The sequence below is a fragment of the Fundulus heteroclitus genome, chromosome 20 (assembly GCF_011125445.2).
Source record: "Fundulus heteroclitus isolate FHET01 chromosome 20, MU-UCD_Fhet_4.1, whole genome shotgun sequence".
Lineage (NCBI taxonomy): Eukaryota > Metazoa > Chordata > Actinopteri > Cyprinodontiformes > Fundulidae > Fundulus > Fundulus heteroclitus.
The window spans coordinates 29,759,965-29,781,023 of NC_046380.1; the positions used below are offsets into that span (position 1 = coordinate 29,759,965).

Sequence of the window (21,059 nt, forward strand, 5' to 3'; positions counted from 1 at the left end):
GCTTCTGTAGCCCTTGGTTGCATGCTGAGGAGATAATGCGATCATTTACAGACTGGGAACCAGTGCTGTACAGTAAGCTGTGCTCCATTAAAACAGCTGGAGCAAGACAAGTGTTTTTTTTTTTTTTTCAAGACAGCTTATGCTCAGTCAGATATCTGGATCTTTGGGTCAAGTTTTTTTTTCTATAAGACTGAGATCAGGGATTTGTGATGGCCTCTGCAAAATAATAACTTTGTTTTCCTTAAGCCACTTTCTAACCAACTTGCCTGCATGATTAGGATCAATGGAAGACCCATTTGTGCCCAAGCTTTAACCTCACTTTTAACCCCACAGTGATGTCTTATGAAGCTACCTTCATATTTTCACTCTATGGTCTTTCCTTATCATGCCATCTACTTTATCAAGTGTACCAGTCCCTCCTGCAGAAAACGAGATGATGATGTTTAAGGCTTTCAAGCTTACCCCTAATTCCTTAAAAAGTAACAATGTTCGTTATGGTCAAATACTTAAATTTTAGTTTCATTAGACCACAGAAATAGTTCCAAAATGAAGCTTTTTGTTCATGAGGGCATTTAAAGTGGCGTTTCAGCCTATGTTGTAGAGGCATGGTTTTCATAACGATAACCCATCTGCTTCCAGATATGTAGAGTTGTCAGATCTTCCCATTCTGTTTATAATTGCATATAGCTATTTGAGCAGATGAACATACCCCTTGAGACATCACACTAAAGGAGGTGAAAGTGCACAATTCTTTTCCTGATATCTTATCTTTCGCCTAAAACACAACTAAGCAATATGTTTTAGGAGTTGCATCGAATTCCACCCCCAGGTGCGCTTTCATTTACCCCAAATGTTGAGAAATAACCTGAATCAGAAGCTTCCTGAGCCACTACATCACCATGTGGGCTTTTTATATAGTTTAAAAGCATTTCAATGTACATGCATGTGAACTCTGGAGTTTAAAGAAATTCCGAACAAAATCTCTTTAGAAAAAATATATTTTGTCATTAATTTTTGTAATCCTAGCTGACCAAACAATTTTTTGTGGTACATGCAACAATATGGTTTCAAATGTATATGTTAAGAAATAAATTATAAAAATAATCAAATATTAGGTGAGACGCTGTTATAACATCACAGTAGCTTTTTTTGACCAAATGAATCAATGCTGATGCAACATATTAAAGCTGAACTATAGAAACTCTGGTTGGGGCAAAATATTCAATTCAGTTCAATTTTATTTTATTGATATAGCGTCAATTCATGATACATGTCATCTCAAGGCACTTTCCAAAGTCAAATTCAATCAGATTATACAGATTGGTCAAAAAGTTTCCTGTATAAGGAAACCCAGTAGATTGCATCAAGTCTTGACAAGCAGCATTTACTCCACATGAAAGAGCGTAGAGTCACAGGGATCTGCATCGTCCATGGCTTTGCAACAATCTTTCATACAGAGCAAGCATGAAGCAACAGTGGAGAGGAAAACTCCCCTTTATACCAGTTGTACCAACTTTAAAGAAAAAAATGACAGAGAACAAAAAGCTAAAAGGTTAATAACAACAAACAATGCAAATTGGAGAACAGTAGAACTAAGCAGAGTGAGAAAAATAGGCCCTGATGTCCTCCAGTAGCCTAAGTCTATAGCAGCATAACTACAGAGATAGCTCAGGATAACCTAAGCCACTCTAACTATAAATTTTGTCAAAAAAGAAAGTTTTAAGGCTAGTCTTAAAACTAGACAGGGCATCTGCCTCGTGGACCAAAACTGGGAACTGGTTCCATAGGAGAGGAGCCTGATAGCTAAAGGATCTGCCTCCCATTCTACTTTTATAAACTCTAGGAACCACCAGTACACCTGCAGCCTGAGAGCAAGGTGCTCTGTTAGGAACATACGGGGTAATCAGAGCTCTGATATATGATGGAGCTTGATTATTAAGGGCTTTATACGTGCAAAGCAACATTTTAAATTCCAGTCTTGATTTAACAGGAAGCCAATGAAGGGAAGCTAAAATTGGAAAAAATATGATCCCTCTTGTTGATTTTTATCAGAACTCTTGCTGCAGCATTTTGGATCAGCTGAAGGTTACAAACTGCATTTTGTGGACTTCCTGATAGCAGAGAATTACAATAGTCCAGCCTTGAAGTAACAAATGCATGGACTAGTTTTTCAGCATCACCCCTGGACAGAATATTTCTAATTTTGGCGATATTCCAGAGGTGAAAAAAAGGAAATTCTGGAAACCTGTTTAATATGGGATTTAAATGGCGTGTCTTGGCCAAAAATAACACCAAGATGTTTTACTTTATTACCAGAGGCCAATTTAATGCCATCCAGATTAAGTGATTAAGAAGTTTATTTTTTTGAGGACTCCAAAGATTACAACCTCTGTCTTGTCAGAATTTAAAAGTAGGACATTTAAAGTCATCTAGGATTTGATGTCATCGAGACATGCATGTAGTTGAAGTAATTGATTGGATTCATCATGATTTATGGATAAATATAGCTGAGTATCATCAGCATAACAGTGTAAATTAATGCCAGGCTGTCTGATAATTTTACCAATTGGAAGCATACATATATGTATAGTAAAGAGAATTGGCCCAAGGACTGAACCCTGTGGTACTCCACAAGTGACCCTAGAGTTTGTAAAAGATTTATTATTAACATGAACAAACTGGAATCTGTGAAATTAGATTTAGACCATCTCAATGCTTTCCCCTAATCCCTGCAGTATGTTCACAGCTTTCTAGGAGAATATTGTGATCAACTGTATCAAATGCAGGACTGGATCTAACAGGACAAGTACAGACAAGTCCATTATCTGAGGCCATGATAATGTCATTAGAGGCCTTCACCAGAGCTGTTTTTGTGTTATGAATCTAGGATAGTTTTAAAGGCTACATTAAGGTTATCAACTCAGTGTCAATATGAATGTTAAAATCCCCCACTATAATAACCTTGTCAGTGTTTAACATCAAATCAGATAAGAAGTCTGAGAACTGATCTAAAAACTGAGAGTAAGGGCCTGATGGACAACACAAAACAACATACAGAATAGGTTTTATTGCTTTGCAGTTTGGATGAGGAAAACTAAGGGTTAAATGTTCAAAAGGATTGTCATTATTAATTGACCTGGGACTAATTAATAAATTAGATTGAAAGATGGCTGCTACTCCGCTTCCTCTTCCCATAGTTCTAGGAATGTGAAAATTTAAATAATTGGAGGGAATTGACTCATTTATACTTACAGTATAGCCATGTTTCTGTGAGACAAAATAAATCAATCTGATTTTCAGAAATCAATTCATTAACTAACAGTCTTTGGAGGGAGAGACCTTATACTTAATGAACAACATTTAATTGTTTTATTTTTTTGTTCAAGTTGAGTCATGTTGATTTTTTATGATATCTATGTTATTAGTTATGGAACCTATTGTATCATTTTACTGCTCTTTAATTTAAATGCATAAATCTGGCACTGATTATATTAATCTTAATGAGGTATCAGGCTGAGGCTGAGTATTGGTATCAGCTGATGCTTTTTCTCAAATGACTCAGGTCTATATCGAAGACAAAACGCAACCTGAATGGAACATTGCTAGTCTTTACCCATTGTGTTTAAGCCTACATCAGAGAAGGCTGCTATTTCTGGCAAGACGCTGCATACCAGACTGCTGGCAGCTGGCCTGGCTGCAGCAAACTGCTGTGGTATGTCTCTTTACTGGGGACAGTGGAAGGTGGAACTAGACGAAGGAAAAGCTTTTCAAACTTCAAAGTTTACAATAAACCCAGTGTTAACAAAAGATGTTGTTAAAATGCTTACTGGCAGACATTTGAAGGTAAATATTCTCACTTCTATGGAAATGCTAGAAATATTGATCATTGATAGATGGTCTTTGCCAGATGCTGTCATGGGGCAGATATGAAATGCTAAACTTTTACTTTTCTTATTGCAGAGAAAAAGTTATATACATGTATGCCCAACAACATAGCATTCAATGTGGCAGTCAAATAAGGCCTTTGTTTTCTAAAGTCATGATGGAAAGTTTTCTAAATGGTGTTCTGCAGCCCTCTTGTGGTTAAATGTGTCATTGCATGCTGCTAAAAGTAAGGATGGAATATTCTCTGCTGAAAAAATGGAGGGCATTAAACTATCTTCCAATTAGCTACAGACTATTTGACAGCTAATTAATAGGGATGATATGTGATGTTTTTTATAGCTAAAGGCCACCAAAGCACTGTCTGGCATACCTCGGTATGGACTGTAAGTACAGAAGCAATTCACAAATGCTCTCCGCTGACACAAAAGGGGACATCCACTCCTTCCTGTCACCATGGACCTCGACCACCGCCCTGCCATTCCTGTCCCTGCTGCCTGTGAATAAAGAATGGGAAAAAAAAACTTCTGTTTAAAAAACTTACAGACGGATTTGATACATACACGATCGCCAGCATCTTCAATTTGCATAGAAAGGGATCTACTGGCCTAATGTTTGTCCTGTAAAGTGTTATAAGTAGTAAACAAGGCAAAAAAGTCACCTTGAATTGTTGCCTACTTAATCAGTTATTTTACAGTGGTCGAGATCTTTTTGACACATATTAAAATCTTTTGAACTGTTAACCAATTGTTACTTTAGTCTTAAGTAAGAGAAACAATCTTTATTTCTCACAGAATTATCAGCACAACGTACCTGGTAAACAAATAATGCCCAGTTCCAGCAAACTGCTGACCTTCCTGAAGCAGGATTCCTCTGTTTGTGAGCCCTGCTGACAGCCAGAACTTGTTGCAGAAGATCGTTTGTCCACCTTTACGTTTAAAGATTTTGAGCTTACTTCATTTATGCTGAATGGAAGCTCAACTCTGCTTGAATCTGTTTCTGTTGAAAACATATAAACAGTGTTCCTTTAAAAGTGGAGAACAAATTAAGATAGAAAAGCAAGGCAGGGTTGAATGACATTTAGTTGTTTCTTGCTATGGACCCAGCTTTGTTTCAGAGTCCAACAATTTCTGATATGACTGAAGTCAGGGTCAGTCTGGACACTTAAGATCTCATTTTAATTAATTCTAAACCCATTGTCGGTGTCTGTTTGGGATCCTTGTGTCAGCAAGGTCTTAATGGGAGGTCAAACAAAATAATTTGGATGTACTCCACCTGCTTCACTGTTCTATCCAATCTACGCAATGCATCAGTACCACTGGCAGCAAAAAAAAAAAAAAAAAAACCCTCAGCATGATGCGACCACCACTATGCTCCACAGCTGGTGCTAACCTTGAGTATGCTTCTTCCCAGTGTAGCCAAATTGCTCAGTCATTGTCTTGCTTGACCACATATTTTTTTTCTCCAACAGGTATTTGGATATTCCATGTGGGCAGCTCCAATTTCAAAACTTGAATGGGTAGATTATGGATCAGTCCATATGAATGTTAAATGTTGCTGTTCCAACAGCTCTTAGTTAATCATATGCTTGAGCCTTTGGGGCTTCTAGGATTTTCTTGAACAGGATGTTTAAGAAAATGTTGACTTTCTTAAACATCCTGAGTAATTTCCTTCCATCTGTGGGTACAGTTTGGTTCAGATGAGTGAAGATTGGACACAGTTACACATTCCAACATGGCAATGGTCCTGAATATACATGAAAACTGGAAGAGTCAGGCTAACACAAAGCCTCTGGAATTGCTCTTATCCACATTTAAATAAAAAGTTATTCCTAAATGTGCAAGTTATCCTTAAAAGCAGGAACAGAGATAGAAAACCAAACATGTTTTTTATTAACTCTACCATTCTTCAAAAGAAAACTGGTTCAATATCAAGCAAAAATTATGTCCGAACCATGTTGATGTTCGGGGCAACTAAGCAAATATTGTTTGGAATGTATATTCCAGGGTGTATAGATTATGCTGAACTGGTGGGGATTAAAAAAAAAATCCTCAAAAAAAATTAAAAGTTGTGCAAAAAAAGTCTATATTTTCTTTCCAGCGGCATTTCTATATCAAGAGGTAATTCTATTATAAAGAAACTTGGGACAGATGTAAAACATTGCAAAGAGATTTTGTAAAGATGTTTTGATTAAATATTTTTGTAAAGTTTTCATCAAAAAGCAGAACTGCTGTCTGGCAACAATACAGTACAATTATTTCAGCCATCCTAATTAATGTCCTCGGTGGAGCAACAAGGCCCTGTCTGTAGTCTCCAACAGCTTAATAGTTCATGACAAGCATGTCTCCAGTCAAGATCTCAGCTCGCCCCTTCGGAGGGCGTGCATGCGCATGCAAACGGGAGAAGAGAGCAGAGAAACTTCCTCCTTGCATGTCATTCTGTCTCCCTACATTAGATGAATGTGCTGTCTCCTTTTTCCAACCACTGGGTTCAGACCCTTTCTTTCACTGGGGTGCAGGTTGCTATTTCCGTTCCCTCCCCTGATAAGAGGAATGACGTGAATGTGACCATCCTGCCAGAGGCCTCAGACAGCACGGGGAGATTCCCCGGAGGAAGATCATCCTGGAGTCTTTGACTTTTGAACCCTTGTTCTGAAGAGTCTTTATGAAGCGTAACCCTCAGAGGAGCCACATTCCCTCAAACACAACAAGGTCACGTTAGAGTTTCTTGCACTCATTTTTTTTTTTTTGCTTGAGACTTGGCGCTGAGCAACACTTCATCATGAATGGCTGCTTGGATATAATATTAACAATGTGTGGACTGTGTGTGTGGGCCACTTTAAAAAAAAAGAAGGATATCTGCAGTGAATTAGCCAAAAGAGAAGATGAAACGTTGTCTCAACTTACCTTTCTTCAAGTACTTTAGTCCTTCCACTCTTGCAGCCTCTTGTTCTCCTACTGCCCCATTTTCATGCTGCATTATGCTGGTTACTGTTTCGGGGCAAACATCACTGTGGCTTCTGTTGATGATTTTGTGCAGAGCGGGGCTCCCCGTCGGGGTGTCGGACAAAGCAGACAAAGATCTCACTTTAACTTTGTGTTGTCCTGATGGTTTTACAACCTGCCCTTTCTGTTGTGGCTTCAAACCACCCTCAGATGTTGCAGAGTGCAAATCTGATCCGAGACGCTGACAAAAAGCATGTCCAGACTGGTGAGGAATTAGTTTAGTGTCACTGGGGCTCGATCCAGAGAATGGTTTTAAAATCACAGCTGATTCCTTCATTGGGGTTTCTGATTCACAGCTAGATGGAGAGTGGCATCTTGTGCTCTCACAGGATTCATTGCTCACCACGGGTTCTTGGCAGTAGTTCAAGACGTTACATAGATGGTCTTTTTGGACTTCAAAAGGCCTTCTGGGTCTTACTTTGCCCTCTTCACACAGTCCAACCTCCTCCAAGGCACCCAGGAGGTCCACACCTCTCCTTTCAAAAGGGACAGGGTTTTTCAGCGCTGCTACATAAGAGTCTCTGTATTTACATTTCAAGTCCTCATCAATCATCTCCTGATCCAGCAGTCTTTGGCTGCATGGTTTACATGGTTTCCCTGCATATTGAAGTGTTTGTCCACAGGGAGCGCTATTTCCAGGTGGGATGGGTGGGGGCGGTCTCACAGGTCTGGGCAAAACTAAATTAGGTTGGATTTGTTTATCCCCACACTCCTTCCCTTTAGCGATATCCACCAGGTCTACATAATCCCCCTCCATCTCTTGGTAGGTAAGACTCTCCCAGGTGTTAGGAGAAACCCAACCCACAGGTTTGCTTAGTGGTTTGGAACCTGATCTGGAGGATGGCCCCTCACGATCCATTTTGATGAGTTTTGAGGATGCGCGTGCAGGTTTCAGAGATGCTGACATCCTGTCGTCCTGCGGAGGAATGACCGCCTCCACTGGGAGGGTAGACGAGTTAAAGTGGGAAGAAGCTGTGACCTTCCTGGTCTGGGGTACTGCTTCCCCACAGGTGGACATATTCTTAGGCTTGTCTAAAAACTCAGGGATCGCTATCTTAGCCCACGGCAGCTTGATTACACCTTGGTCTGTGCAAAGTAAACAGCGAGACAGACTAGTCCCGTGGCGTCCTTCGTTGATATCCCGCAGCCACTCCTCGGTGAAGAGGCATGGGTAGGAAGTCTCAGGAATAGGGGTTTCCTCAACTTCTCGATGTCCCTCCTCCAGGAGGCTTTTCAGGACAATCCGTGCCGCTTGGTCACCAAAAGGTTCCACCTGGAGATAGAAGTCTCCAGGACGCAACAGCAAAGGGTTCACAGACGCTAACTGGATGACAGTTTTGTCACGGAGACAAAGAGGCCAGCCCTCACAGCGGAAAACCACATCAGAGTATCCTGACTGAAAAAAAAAAAGTATAATTGTTAATAAAGAGTTATAGCAACCTTTTCATTTACTCTGATGCATTTTATTACTTAAAAAGATTAGGAGCAGAAGTTTGAACTTTCTATTCTGATTTCATAGACATATGGCCAATCTTGGATCAGATATCAAGCTTAGGCTCCTGTGCTGCTATATGTCATATTTTGGATGATCTCATTAACCTTTTAAGCTTATACTGAAAACAATTGTTGCAAATAACGGATTATAGAATATATAGTAGTTTCATCTTTGTATAGAAACCGATAAAGTTCGATTTGACAGTGTTGCAATTTTTTCACACAAGCTAAAATGTAAGGATGTCATTTTTTGCATGTGCACAATTGATGTTAAACTTGCCTTTTTTACCCATTATACATTTAAACACCTCACTTGTGTTATAATTACAGTAAATACAAACTGTGGCTTTTTTGTGTCTCAAGTAATGTTTCAACCTTATGTGCCTCAGTGAGGAGCTTTATGTCTCAACTTATATACTGTTTAATGGATTTAAGAAATGTAATTATAATGGCTTTTACTGTAAAAATGACACATGGTATTCTTTGGGATTCTGGAGATACAGTAACAAGTTTTAGACTTACTGTATTTCAATGAAATGTAAGGCTTATATTTGTTGTTTTTAAGCAACTTTTTGTCTTTCATTTTCTTTTTTGTTTGTTTTTAGTTTCTAAGACATGAACTAATGTTTCTGAAGTGAAAGGTAAACAATTATTGGTGGAGCTTGTTCCTGTGATTAAAATGCTTACTGGCTACAGAGGTAGCAGTCTGCTGCTACCTTTAGAGATATTTTAGTGCTGAGACAGGAAAAAAAATTACAAAACCAATGCTAAATGTTTAAGTAAAAGGTGTGGATCAGAAACTATCAATATCCACAGAAGTGTAAATTTAGATATCATGATTGCATCCCAGAAACACTGGATTGGAGGTTATCCATTAAGTTATTATTATTTTTGTTCAAACATTTGACACATTCAGAGTAAGTTATCAATTTAATCTCTGCCCTTAGCACAGTTAGCGATCTACAGCATAAGTGAAAATGTACAGCATCTTGTTGTGAATTCACACTCACACATGCAGCTTGCTGGACAGACTCCAGCAGGTGTTTGGTGGGAATAAGAAAGTCCAACAGGCATTGTAGAGCGTCGCCGTGGTAACGTTCATCGATGGTCCGAAATAACTGGCTGAGGACGATGGGTGCCGTGGCCTCAAAAGGTGGGAAGAGGGCCGACAGGGCACTCTGAATGGACAGGTCCAGAGATTCTGGATTCTGGAGAAGAGGAAAGAGCATCAAAAATTATTCTATTTGCTTTGACTCCATCACAGGACATTTGCACTGTGAACTGTGCATCAATGTAGACTAGAAAAAAGATAGACCGCACGCGTTATGTATTTCACTTTAGTTTAACCCTGTGCAAAAAACGACTTTAAAAAGTTGTAAGGAAAAAAGTACACCTCTTTATATTGGGTTTTTTAGGTTATACTTTTTTTTTTTTTTGGAGCTTATTTTGTTTCTCTTTCCATAAACTTTTTCCATATGGTTGGATTTATATAACTTTATAGCCTCTTTAAGAGCAAATTGCCTACGTATTTAAGTGCAATATGTGACAGAGTTTTTACTTTACTTTCACCGTGATTATACGCAGCACAACAGCACAGCCGTCCTCACATCTCCATAGCAAAAGAAGGGTGGTTCCTCTTTTTAACACATTAACAACAACAGAAGCATGTGAAATGCAGCATGCTTTAAATAATATCAACAGCTTGTCGGGGATCTGGGTGGTGTTGTGAGGTGTTTTTCCCACTGAGCTGCAGGTTTCTGTGATATTTCTCATGTTGATCCTATAATAATTACCTGCCTTTATGCTCGCCTCACTCTTTTTTAATTTTCCCAAGGTTACCCCCCCAACACAAACACACACACACAGTTCTCCCCAGGATTCTCTTCTCAACAAAGCTGCCTAGAGTCCCTGTTTAAACCTCCTCGAGCCATAATCTCATAGACAACTTCTTTCCACGACAGGCAACATCAAGCTCCTCCATATTGGAACCTCCAAGCGTAAACTTTCCGCCCAAAATCTCCTCCATACCGAAACCCTGCTCACCACACCGACCAACGTCCCCGGACTCTGCACCCTCCTTACCCTAACCTTGGCTTCATTCGACCGTCCCTGTATAAGACCTCTTCATTCCCATGTATTCAAACAGTGATGTAAACCAGTTAAATTTAGATAATTTTCTCCTGAGATTTTTCTCGCATGCGTGTCAGACGTTTGCCTCAAAACATGGATCCTTTATGAAATCAACAATGACCTGCATAACTAAAAATATGCAATGTCACTATTAATCAGTGTTTCCTTAGTCATAAATAAAACCATCTACTGTAAATGGAAGTGTTATGATTCTGGCCTGGCTCTCTGTGCTTCTGCTTCTACCCAGCAAATATTATCAGTTTCACCTGCTCCCATCTGCCATTACCTAATCAGCCTTTATTAGTTTCACCTGGTTATCTGCCTTCATTTACCGAGCTTCCACAGTCAGCCAGAGCCAGATTATCTCAAAGACTTGTGCAAGTGGATGTCCAGTGGTTTTCCCAGCATGTCTCCAGGTTGTCACCTGAACCACGTCTTCTCAGATGTTCCCCCGTCCTTCCTAGCCCGTCGGACATCTTTCTGTTTTCTGGACATTTTCTCAACCTTGAGCCTAGCTTAGCCCTTCTGATCTAGCTGCCTGTCAATCTTCAAGCCTGCCTTGCGGACCTGCTTTAAGCATCAGCCCTGTCCTCTTTCTACTCTCGCCAGACTCCTGCAGAGGTTTTCCTGCCTGCACCAGGGTTTTATTATTAATTATGAATAAACATTTTAAAACACAACACTGTCTGGCTTGAATAGCGGGTTCCCTGTCTGCTTCGGCATTACAAGACATGTAATCACACAAAGTTGAGAAAGTCATGGCAAAGTAAAAAGTCACTAAATCTATCCAAACAAACACATCGGACAAAGCTTTGCAGGGTACCTATTAAAGCATTACTAGTTTGGGCTTCATTTAAGACGCAGAGTTTTCACAGCTAACGCTCCAAATCAGCAGATTGAGACGCACAGTCAGCTGTTCAGAGTTTCACATTGCACTCCCCGGACCCAGACATCCGCTTCTTTCTTTCTTTTTTTCTTTGTTCAGTGCTGAACCTAGAGGAGAATTTTACAGTCTTGGCAGCTGACCACTGGATCAGCTCTCTCTGAGATTTACACATCAAACAGGGAGTAACAATATGACTAAAAATAAAAGGAAAACATATGAAAGTCTTTCAGCACCGAAGAAGTCTACAGAGGAGTCAGACATACAGTCTATCCAGGCTAAAAAAACATTAAATGTAACTCAAAAAAGAAGCTTGAAATAGCAAAAATAACTAAAGCTGTTTATAACTTTAAGATAACTGAAAGCATGTAAACTTTCAGGTTATACACAAACATCTTGTTATGATGGAAGCCAAGATCCCAGAGGAACCTGCTGTGGTGTTGGAAATGTTTATGTTAGACTTCATTTTTCACATCCACATCAAATGACAAATATTACAAACTACTTTTAGGTAACCACATTTTTACATTTATGTATTTTTGCTGTGAGTCATTAAGCAAAGTCATCCTAGTTCAAACAACTGAAGAACAAAAAACCTTCAGTGTAAAACAACAGATGCTTTGCCAACCTTTGATCTGTTGCCGTGCTTATTTGGAATCTCCTTAAAGAGTTTTGGGATTTAAAAAACTCTTTATTGCTGCACTGAATGTCAGCGAGGGAAAAAAATATGAGCCTGCACCAAAGTCTTTTTTCTTCTTTTTTACATGGATGATTAAATGTATCCTGTGTTACTATGCTCCCTTAATTCCTGACCTGGATACAGCTAATTTGAGTTAATGTATTTGCAGCTGACCAGGATCGTCAAATGATCAAAGTGACAGAGGGGGGTCTCTTTTAATCCCAAATGGCCTCAAAGACGCAACTGTCTCTGAAACAGTTTTGGATCACGTGCTTCACATGGAGCTGGTTTTTACTGTAAGCACACTTTTTAAGAAGTGATCCGCCGAATGTTTGCAAGGTCAAGGTATCAGCAACAGCTGTGCTATTAGTAAAGAGCAGCTAAGCACGTGGAAAAGATTCAGATGAAAGGAGAGCATCTTTAAAGCATTTCAGTGAACCCATCAGACTATAAGCTTGGCTTTGAGTTAGGGATGTTTAGAGATCAGAGATTAGATTAGTGAAATAGCCGAGCACAGACACAGAACTTTTGATCTGTCTGTTCGGGCCAGCAGCTAAAGTAAAAATAAATCTGGGCCTTGGCATGTCAGCTGGCTGTGAAATGTTCCATGAATTACGCATTCGGCACACAACATCACTGTTTATATCTTAAAGGATAGGGCTCTTGAAGGTTTAGTCTGCAACTATGTTGGAATTTTTTCTATCAAAGCTGGGGTTTCCCAGCTTTGATAGAAAGAAACAATGACTAAACAAGTCCAATCCACTGAGTGTTGGTAATGCTGCAAAACATAGAAACCCAACTGAAGCACTAACAGATCTTCTTGCTGTGCTATTAAGCCTATTGTAGCACCAAGTGCCGCACATATCTAACTTCCTCAATTAAATGAAGGAAAACAATAGCACCTGATTTAACACCATTTACGTATAATTGGCTTATGCAAACCTTCAAACTAGAAGATTTAAAAATTAAATTTTTTTCTGTGACACATTAAAATGCATGTGAATTAAATTATGCACAATGAATTATTAGCTAAAAGAGGCAAATGTGCATGATTACAAATTAAGAGCGTTCAAAAATAATACTAACTTCTTATAAAGGGATGTGGGTTTTACAAACAAAAAGCAATATATTGGTTTGCCAAAAATATATGATAAAGTAGGCAGATGTAAAACTAATTAGAATTAAAGGGACAGTGTGTAACTAATTCTGGCTTTTAATTAGCAAAAAAAAAAAAAAAAAATCAAGTATTGCTTTTATAAATACATATTCTGGCAAAGTCCAATAACCTCACATAAAAAAAGAAAGCGTTGTCAATACATAGGTGGCAGTGCATCCACTGGGAGGCGCCATGTCTGATTTCAGTAGCTGAATGGGGCCAAACTGTCTCCTATATGAAGACTTACTGTTGTGGAGGAAAAGTATAAACAAGCAAAGACAACCGTAGATCAATCTATTTGGAAATAACTCATGAGGGAGCGGGGATTTAAAACGGATGCAGGGTTTGCAGGCTTTCTTCTGGACAAGTAAATTCATTCAATATAAGTGAAGTTTATTATGGCTTTATGTTAGAAACAGGGCAGTGTACAGCAACAACTACTCTGTCCTCCCAACTCAATTGTTCATCTCTCTCCTCTAGGGAGTATGTCTCTACGTGGAGCGGCGGAGGGATATTTAAGATGGCCGGTTCACGCTTTTTGTAGCGCAACAGCAACAAAAAGCGTGTGTTTATAGTAATTTATAGTAGAACCCAAATAAGTGACTGCACGTTCAGAAACAAGCCCTAAAAACTGCGACTCACATAATTTACAAGCGACTTTAGAAAAAAACAAGCGGACTTGGCAACGGACTTGGGACTTGTCTATTTTGTGATTTTATCTTAGTTTTTGTTTATTCTTAAGATTTTTCACACTAGTTGTACATCCCAGATATATGATATCCTGTTTTGCAATAAGATATACATTAAATGGACTAAATGGATTTGAATTAATATTGCAGGCGTTTTAATGTCAATGTGATTATTACGCAAACAGAAATTCTAGGGATGTAAAATTAAAGGAAATAGCGCTAACTTCAGCCACAGTTAAGAAAATAATATCATGTACAAAAAAGACAAATTAACTTCATAAAGATATATATAATAAAATATAATATTAATGCCTTTAGTGAATGCTTTCCCAAGACTAATGTCTTGGGAAAGCATTCACTGAATTAACTAATAACTTACATTTTTAATTAAAACACGTGACAACACTCAAAATGATCCTGTTAAGTAGGGCTGTGCATAAAAATCAATATAAAGATTAATATCGATATTTTTAAAAACGATTTAATATCGATATTCTGGCTTTCAATATCGATATACCTCCCAACCTCTAGGGGGCGTTATTACAGCGCAACCATTACAGTTCACAGCGAAGGAGAGCAAGTGAGACGAATTTGTGGAACGGCCGACAGGATTTTAGAAACGCCTTCGTCCCTAAAATCAGATGTTTGGGCACATTTTTGGTTTCTGTGACACGTTAAATGCATTGAAGCAAATGCACTTTATTTTCCTGTTAATATGTCTGTGATCAATAAATAGAACATAAACATAATATATTTGGCTGATTTTGGTGATTGAATCACTGAGCATTAATTCAAAGTAATAAATATAGATATTGGAATCAAATCAAGCTGAGCTATGTCTCGAGAATCGTTTCGTATCGTGAGCTGTGTATCGAGAATCGTATCGAATCGGCTCATCCTAGATGATACCCAGCCCTACTGTTAAGTTAGCAATAAATCTTACATATTCGCTTTAAAAAATATTTACAAAATCTCTTTGTGATATATTATTTCAACATGTCTCCCAAATCACACTTACATCTGGGGAGAATTTTACACATCACCGCAGCCTTTAAAGAGAAGTTAAATTAAAAATGCAAAAATCATCGACCTAAATTGACAGTTTAAATTAAGGACTTAATACTATTTGAGGCTACATCCACATGGAGCTGAATACTGCATAAACCCAGAAATGTATGAGCGTAAAGATTAAACCACATGAAGCAGGCGGAGCCATTATAGGCATCGTAATATCTATGCCATGCCAGTGAGTGACGTGATAACACTTTCATGGAAGTACAAAAAGGCGGAACGAGGAAGAAGAAAAGGGAGAAAACAACAAACACAGGAGAGAAAAGAGGCATTTGTATGGACCGGTGACAATGCGGTCGCCTCAAACTCAGTAGAGGAGAAAATATGTTGGTGTAAAATCTACAATGACTTGAATAGTGTCTGAAACACAACCACAATTCTAAAGTTCGCCATTGTTGTTTGTGTTAGCACATGCCTGTTAAAGCTATAGTTGATAATCCTGTTCAGAAACACTTGTTGTTATATTGGGTGAAATGGCCTTTCAAACCTAGGAGTAGTAAATACATTATGTATTCAGAAAATGAAGGGAAAAAATAGATCTCTGTGAGAGCTGCAGGCCTGTAAAAACTCTGACCAATCCCTAATTTTCGGTCCGAATTGCAGGGATTGATCAGTGGATTGGTCCTGCCCTCACCCACCTATGTATATGGTTAGCTTCGGGGTTAGCCATTCATTGTAGCTCCTCTTCTTTCACCGTATACTTTGAAGATGGCTGAGAGTCACAAGAATCAAACCGTGTACAAGTTTATGAGGAGAAGAAGAATGTCTCAAGAGAAAGAAATTAGACCAGAGTGGATTTGGGAGATTTTTCCACGCGATCCCCCTGAGGAGCAGAAAAGCAGGTAAGATGTCTTGCACATGTGTAGTTATTCAAAAAGGGACTTAGTTACATTTCGGGGAAAATCGCAGAATCTACCTTTAAGGGAGATGCAAGGTTTACGTTGGCTCGCATGCACAAACACGGCAGTGTGCAGCGAGTTATGTGGATGGGGGTGTCCAGATGAAGTCACCGCAGGGAACGGCTTCAGACAGCTTTGTCTGGATGGGACTCCCTATCCATCCAAGAAGTTTGTCAGATATAGCCAAACCAGCTTCATCTGGATGAGGCCTTAGACAGCAGGGAATCTATTTACACAATCGGTTCTCACTAGCATGCTGTGTTACAGTGAACCCCCCCGTCCAACAAAGGAACCCCTTTAAGCTGATGGCCTGAACAGGTCATATGGAGCTTAAAGTAAACAGAATCGCAGCAGCTTCAAAGACCTCACACTGGCTAACTTAAAGAAGAACTGGCCGACACGGAAGCATCTGCCTGCACTTTGCATGAAATGTTGGAAACAAATGTGAGAAAATTTCAGCTGTTGTTTCTGAACAACGTAATAACACCTTAAATCTTTCTTCTTTGGTTTAAAACATTCGCATTCACAAAGAGCTACAATGAGTTAATTGTTCGCCAGACAGGGAAAGATGCTGGGTTGAATTCAAAGTCAATATCTAAGCACCTACAGTTTTCTCTGTCTATGCACCTCTGTTAGTTATTGCATTTCTTCTTTTTCCTTCATTTTCCTGATTGTGTACATCTGTCACAACAGCTTGTGAAATAGAGAGCAGAATACCTTGGAGGCAGACTCTTGAATGATAATGCATCACAGCTGTTTAAGACTCACGCAGCCCTTGAAATGTAGGTTCTACTGTATTCTGTTAAAGTTAATGCCATACTAGAGGATGTTTCTAATAAAAAAAAAAAACAGCACAAAGGTAAACAGTTTACAATTCCATGTGTTTTGTCTCAGTCATAAAAGTCTTGCATGTGTGCTTTTCTCAGAGAGGTTCACAAGTCACCTTTTTCTAAGTCCAATTCAAGTTTCAAGTCTGTGAAGACTGGATTCTCTGTAGGGATGCAGGCCGTCCTCTGTCTATAACACAATATTACTAGAAGTTATGAATTCAAATCTTGAATTGTTTTATCCTTTGGCCTGATTTAAATTTTACTTTATTCAGAAAATAAGCTGCTATTAACTACTGTAAATTATTTTAAAATGTTCTAGGGGTAATAGATATACAATACAATCAAATTTACATATGTGCTAATGGAAGACAACACCCCTACCTTTACACCCATCAATATTGAACTATCTCTCCTTAATCTGAGTAGAAGGACTTGCAAGAATAATAGTAAAACTAAATCTACATTTAAAGCCTTTGTTGTCAAGCTTAAACAGTAAGCATGTTCCAAGATTTGCTATAAGCTACAAATAAAAAACTGGGATGCAATTTTGTGAGGGAAAAAAATTGGATGTTTATGTCTGAATGAACGTAGCAAATAGTGCTATTGTTTAAAAAAGCAGAAGTGTCTTACTAATGACACTAGTTGATAAGATCAGCATAATAGGTTGGATGTCTTAAAGCTTGTTTTTGTTATAAACAAGCTTTAAAATATCTAAAGTTCTTGAGTCTAGTCTTAGAGAAATCCATATGGTCATTATTGTGATGCTGCATCAAACATAAATGGATTATTATAAACCACATGATATGTTGCTGGCTAATAAATTAAATGCACCCTTTCACTGGAGAATATGTGCATCCCTGTCAGACCTGGGGTCGGGGATTATCTTAGCGTCTTGCTTTCATGACTGATTGGTGATGTCCAAGTCTCAGACTCGAGTCTTGATCTCTGAAGATCCCCTTGTAGTACGTATGTACAAAACAAAACAAACATTTTTAGAAACTAGTTGCAAGTTTTAAAAAGGGACATACAATCTGTCCATTTATCTAAGGATTTTTACACTAAGGAATTTTTTGGTTTTCTAGAACTCCTTTTTCCAACGTGATGTGTTTCAGAATCTGTGACATCCCGTTTGTTGAACAGTCAGGGCCAGAGCGCTTCAGAAGAAACCAAAACATGGTAGACGATCGATTTTTGGAACCCCAGTCAAGGATTATTTTCACATTTTAAACTTAGGTTTAACTTTAGGTGATCAAAACGCACAAAGTAACAACTAAAAATAGACAGTGAATTTTAAAATTACAAGAGGTTTTTAAAGAACTGTTTTTGATGAACAATGGGCTCTGGTCTTGAGAATGATAGTCAAGCCCTGTTATCTTCTTTTCCACGTAGATTACTACGGAGCCCTCTAGGGGACATGGGGATTTTTTTTTCTTTTTGTGTTACCTCGCAATACTTTTGCGTTCCCTGGCAAAGTGCATGTTTCCGAAAAGTACATGCCTGCCACCAAAGCTTTCTGACGCTCACGAATGCATTCAGGAGCATGGGACATTAGATTTTTCAGAATAAGATGTGCATAATCAAAAATTAACAGAAATACAATTATAGAGCATTCAGTGTTGTAAGAAAGCCCACACTATTTCTGGATAAACACATTATTGTATGAGTTAAGTTCTGTTCTATTTTATGCCTCTTTCCTTGTAAATTTGAAATGTCCCATGCTCATGAATGCACCATAGCTTTCTGACGCTCCCGAATGCGTCACACTGGTCTGTGAACGCTGTGCTGTATAGATGCACGTTTGATCTTCTTGAAAGCTTTGCAGTTTCAAAACTCACGTCGGCTCTCAAGGTTTATTGTTGTGTGTGAATGACAAGAGACCACAACAAATAAATCAGCCGTACCTCAAGGGAGCGCAAAAACCTTTGCGAGGTAACGCAAAAGTATTGCGAGGTAACACAAAAAAAAATTATTCCCCATGTCCCCTAGAGGGCTCCGTAGATTACAAACAGATACTTGTGTAAAATGTCTTAAATACATTGCATGTCATGACAGTTTCACAGAATACTATCGGACTGTTGCATTGTGCTGCCAGATAAACAAAAACATATTTTATGATGCTTTAGTGCACTACACCTAGAAATGATAGCCATGTTATATGAAATCATTGTTCCACTGGTATAAAGTTATGCATGGGTGTGTAATTAGATCTTGTGGCAAAAGCTCTAGCAACATTATAACGTGACAATATTTTTTTGTCTGATTTCAGTCTTTCTTGGACAGAGCTTTCTAGTTGCTGCGTTTACCTTACTTCAGCTGATAAAACAGGTGAAATTATAAGACCTGGAAATGCAGGCAATTAATTTAAGCTTGACTTTGTGTGTTTATATTTTACACTTTTATTTTGAATCAATAAAGAAAGCACCTCTTGAGTTACGCCGTTGTTTTGAATGAGTTGATGATTAAACATGTCAGCGTTTTAAAATCAACCCCACCACTTTAGAATCATTTGTGGGGCAACATTTTGGGCATCTAGTAGGAAAAAATAAAATGTGATGGAGAAACAAATGAGACACAAATGATTTGCATGACGTAAGAAAATAATTTACTCTGCAGCTGCCTGACGACTGAAATTAGCATCTAATTTGAAGTTCTTTATCGCCACTAAACTAAATAGTTTTTTGCCTTTTCAAAAACTCTGAAGTCCATTTGATCAGCTCTCGTCCAAAATCTAAAATACTTTGACCAGGTCTGAACTGCATAATTCTACACTAATCAGAGAGTATTTAAAATACATTGTGTGACTGATTAAACAGTTGTTTTAAATGTTTTCTTTTTTTTGGCATAGGGACAACCACATATTTTCACTAATCACATTTGAAAACTGCCACTGGCTATTTGAACCACAATAAGCAGGTCTCAGTCTCACAAGCAGAATATATTGTTACACCCTTGGTAATATAGAACTAGCTCAATGTAATTAAAATAATTTGAATATGAATGTGGTCTAGACTGTCTAATCTCTCCAGACAAGATTTGTTTTAGGTTTTCTAGGTTGGTTGCTTGCACTTCTCGTGACGTGAAATATATACCCGTGTTTTGTTACCCTGGCTAAGATAGCAACATTTTTCTGTGACTGGAAGTCATGAATGTGGGTGGTTTGGCTTGTATTATATGAGGTAGAACCTCCTGAGATTTACTGAGCAAAGCTCAGCTGGATCCACTTCAGAAAGTCCAGTCAGCCAAACGAAAGGAGGGAGGCTGACTATTCTCATGTATCTCATTAAAACACTCCCCATGATATAACATGCACTGTAACCATCAAGGAATATGTAACAAACATTAAATAAAATTACTTGCAAAAAGCAAGCACAAAATATGCTTGAGAACAATGACCACAATGATTGTCCTCATTATAGCAAAATGAGAAATCTTAGCATCATGGTTTTAGAGTTAAGAATTGAGCTAGGAAGCTTTTATGGATCTGAAATGTATACATCAAGTCAAACAAAAGACACCCTTTCTTAGCATACTGGGTTTGCATTTAGAAGCATAAAATTAAGAAGCATAAATAGTAGCTGCCATTAGGAGTATTTACTCCAGATGGTGGTGGACTGATGTAATTTCATCAGCCCACACACTTAACTGCTGTCTGTGGGCAAACATCTGAAGTAGATAAAAAAAAAAATTCCCATTGCCCATCACCATGCATCATTTATGAATATGCACGTGTTATGAGGCATGCCTAATACAGTGTATTAGAGTTGATATATTCTAGCATCAGTCCTAATCAAGATCAAATGATGTTGCGCTACCCTACTCCACTGTCCGGCGCGTTAGTATTGGCAACAAGCTCATACAAAGAGTGACTATCTTCTAAAGTATTTTACTCCCACATTCAGCCACTGGAAAGCAGTCAGTCAACCATAAATCCTAAACTTTTATCTAATTCTGCAGAGGCTGTTGATTTTGATCAATGTCCTGCTGACCTCCGCTTCACATTCACGACACGGGGATTTCCTTTACTCTTGCTATTGTCCAGAACAGCCAGTGATTTAATTCTTAGAAGGAGCTTCAGCCTACAGCAAAGGTCATGGCTTGACCTAAATGGGCATGCTAGTATGGACAAGAGGCATTTGTTTTAAGAGTTGGCTCTCTCTTTGTCTTTTCCCCCGTTTAGCTCCCCCCCTAGCTTTGTTTCGCTACCTTTGCTAGTGAGCAAATAATTGAAGGTCGGAGCAGACCGCCCCAGGCTAGGGCTAAAGAAAGTTTCCCCTCATATTTAAGCCACAGTATAAACAACCTGTCAAGCATGCATTAATTGCAGTGAATTGTTGCGTTACT

General features: G+C 38.6%; 1 protein-coding gene across 2 annotated transcripts in view; it reads right to left on the reverse strand.

Annotated features, from left to right (window-relative positions):
- The window catches only part of quo (quattro), a 51,984-nt gene that overhangs the window by 24,048 nt on the left and 6,877 nt on the right, over window positions 1-21,059 (reverse strand). For both annotated transcript variants that reach the window (XM_036151670.1, XM_036151671.1), the window contains 4 exons: window positions 9,392-9,589; window positions 6,789-8,283; window positions 4,696-4,881; window positions 4,256-4,379 (listed from right to left, as the gene is read on the reverse strand). In XM_036151670.1, the coding sequence (XP_036007563.1) occupies window positions 4,256-4,379; window positions 4,696-4,881; window positions 6,789-8,283; window positions 9,392-9,589 (2,003 nt within the window). The remainder of the gene's footprint in view (window positions 1-4,255; window positions 4,380-4,695; window positions 4,882-6,788; window positions 8,284-9,391; window positions 9,590-21,059) is intronic.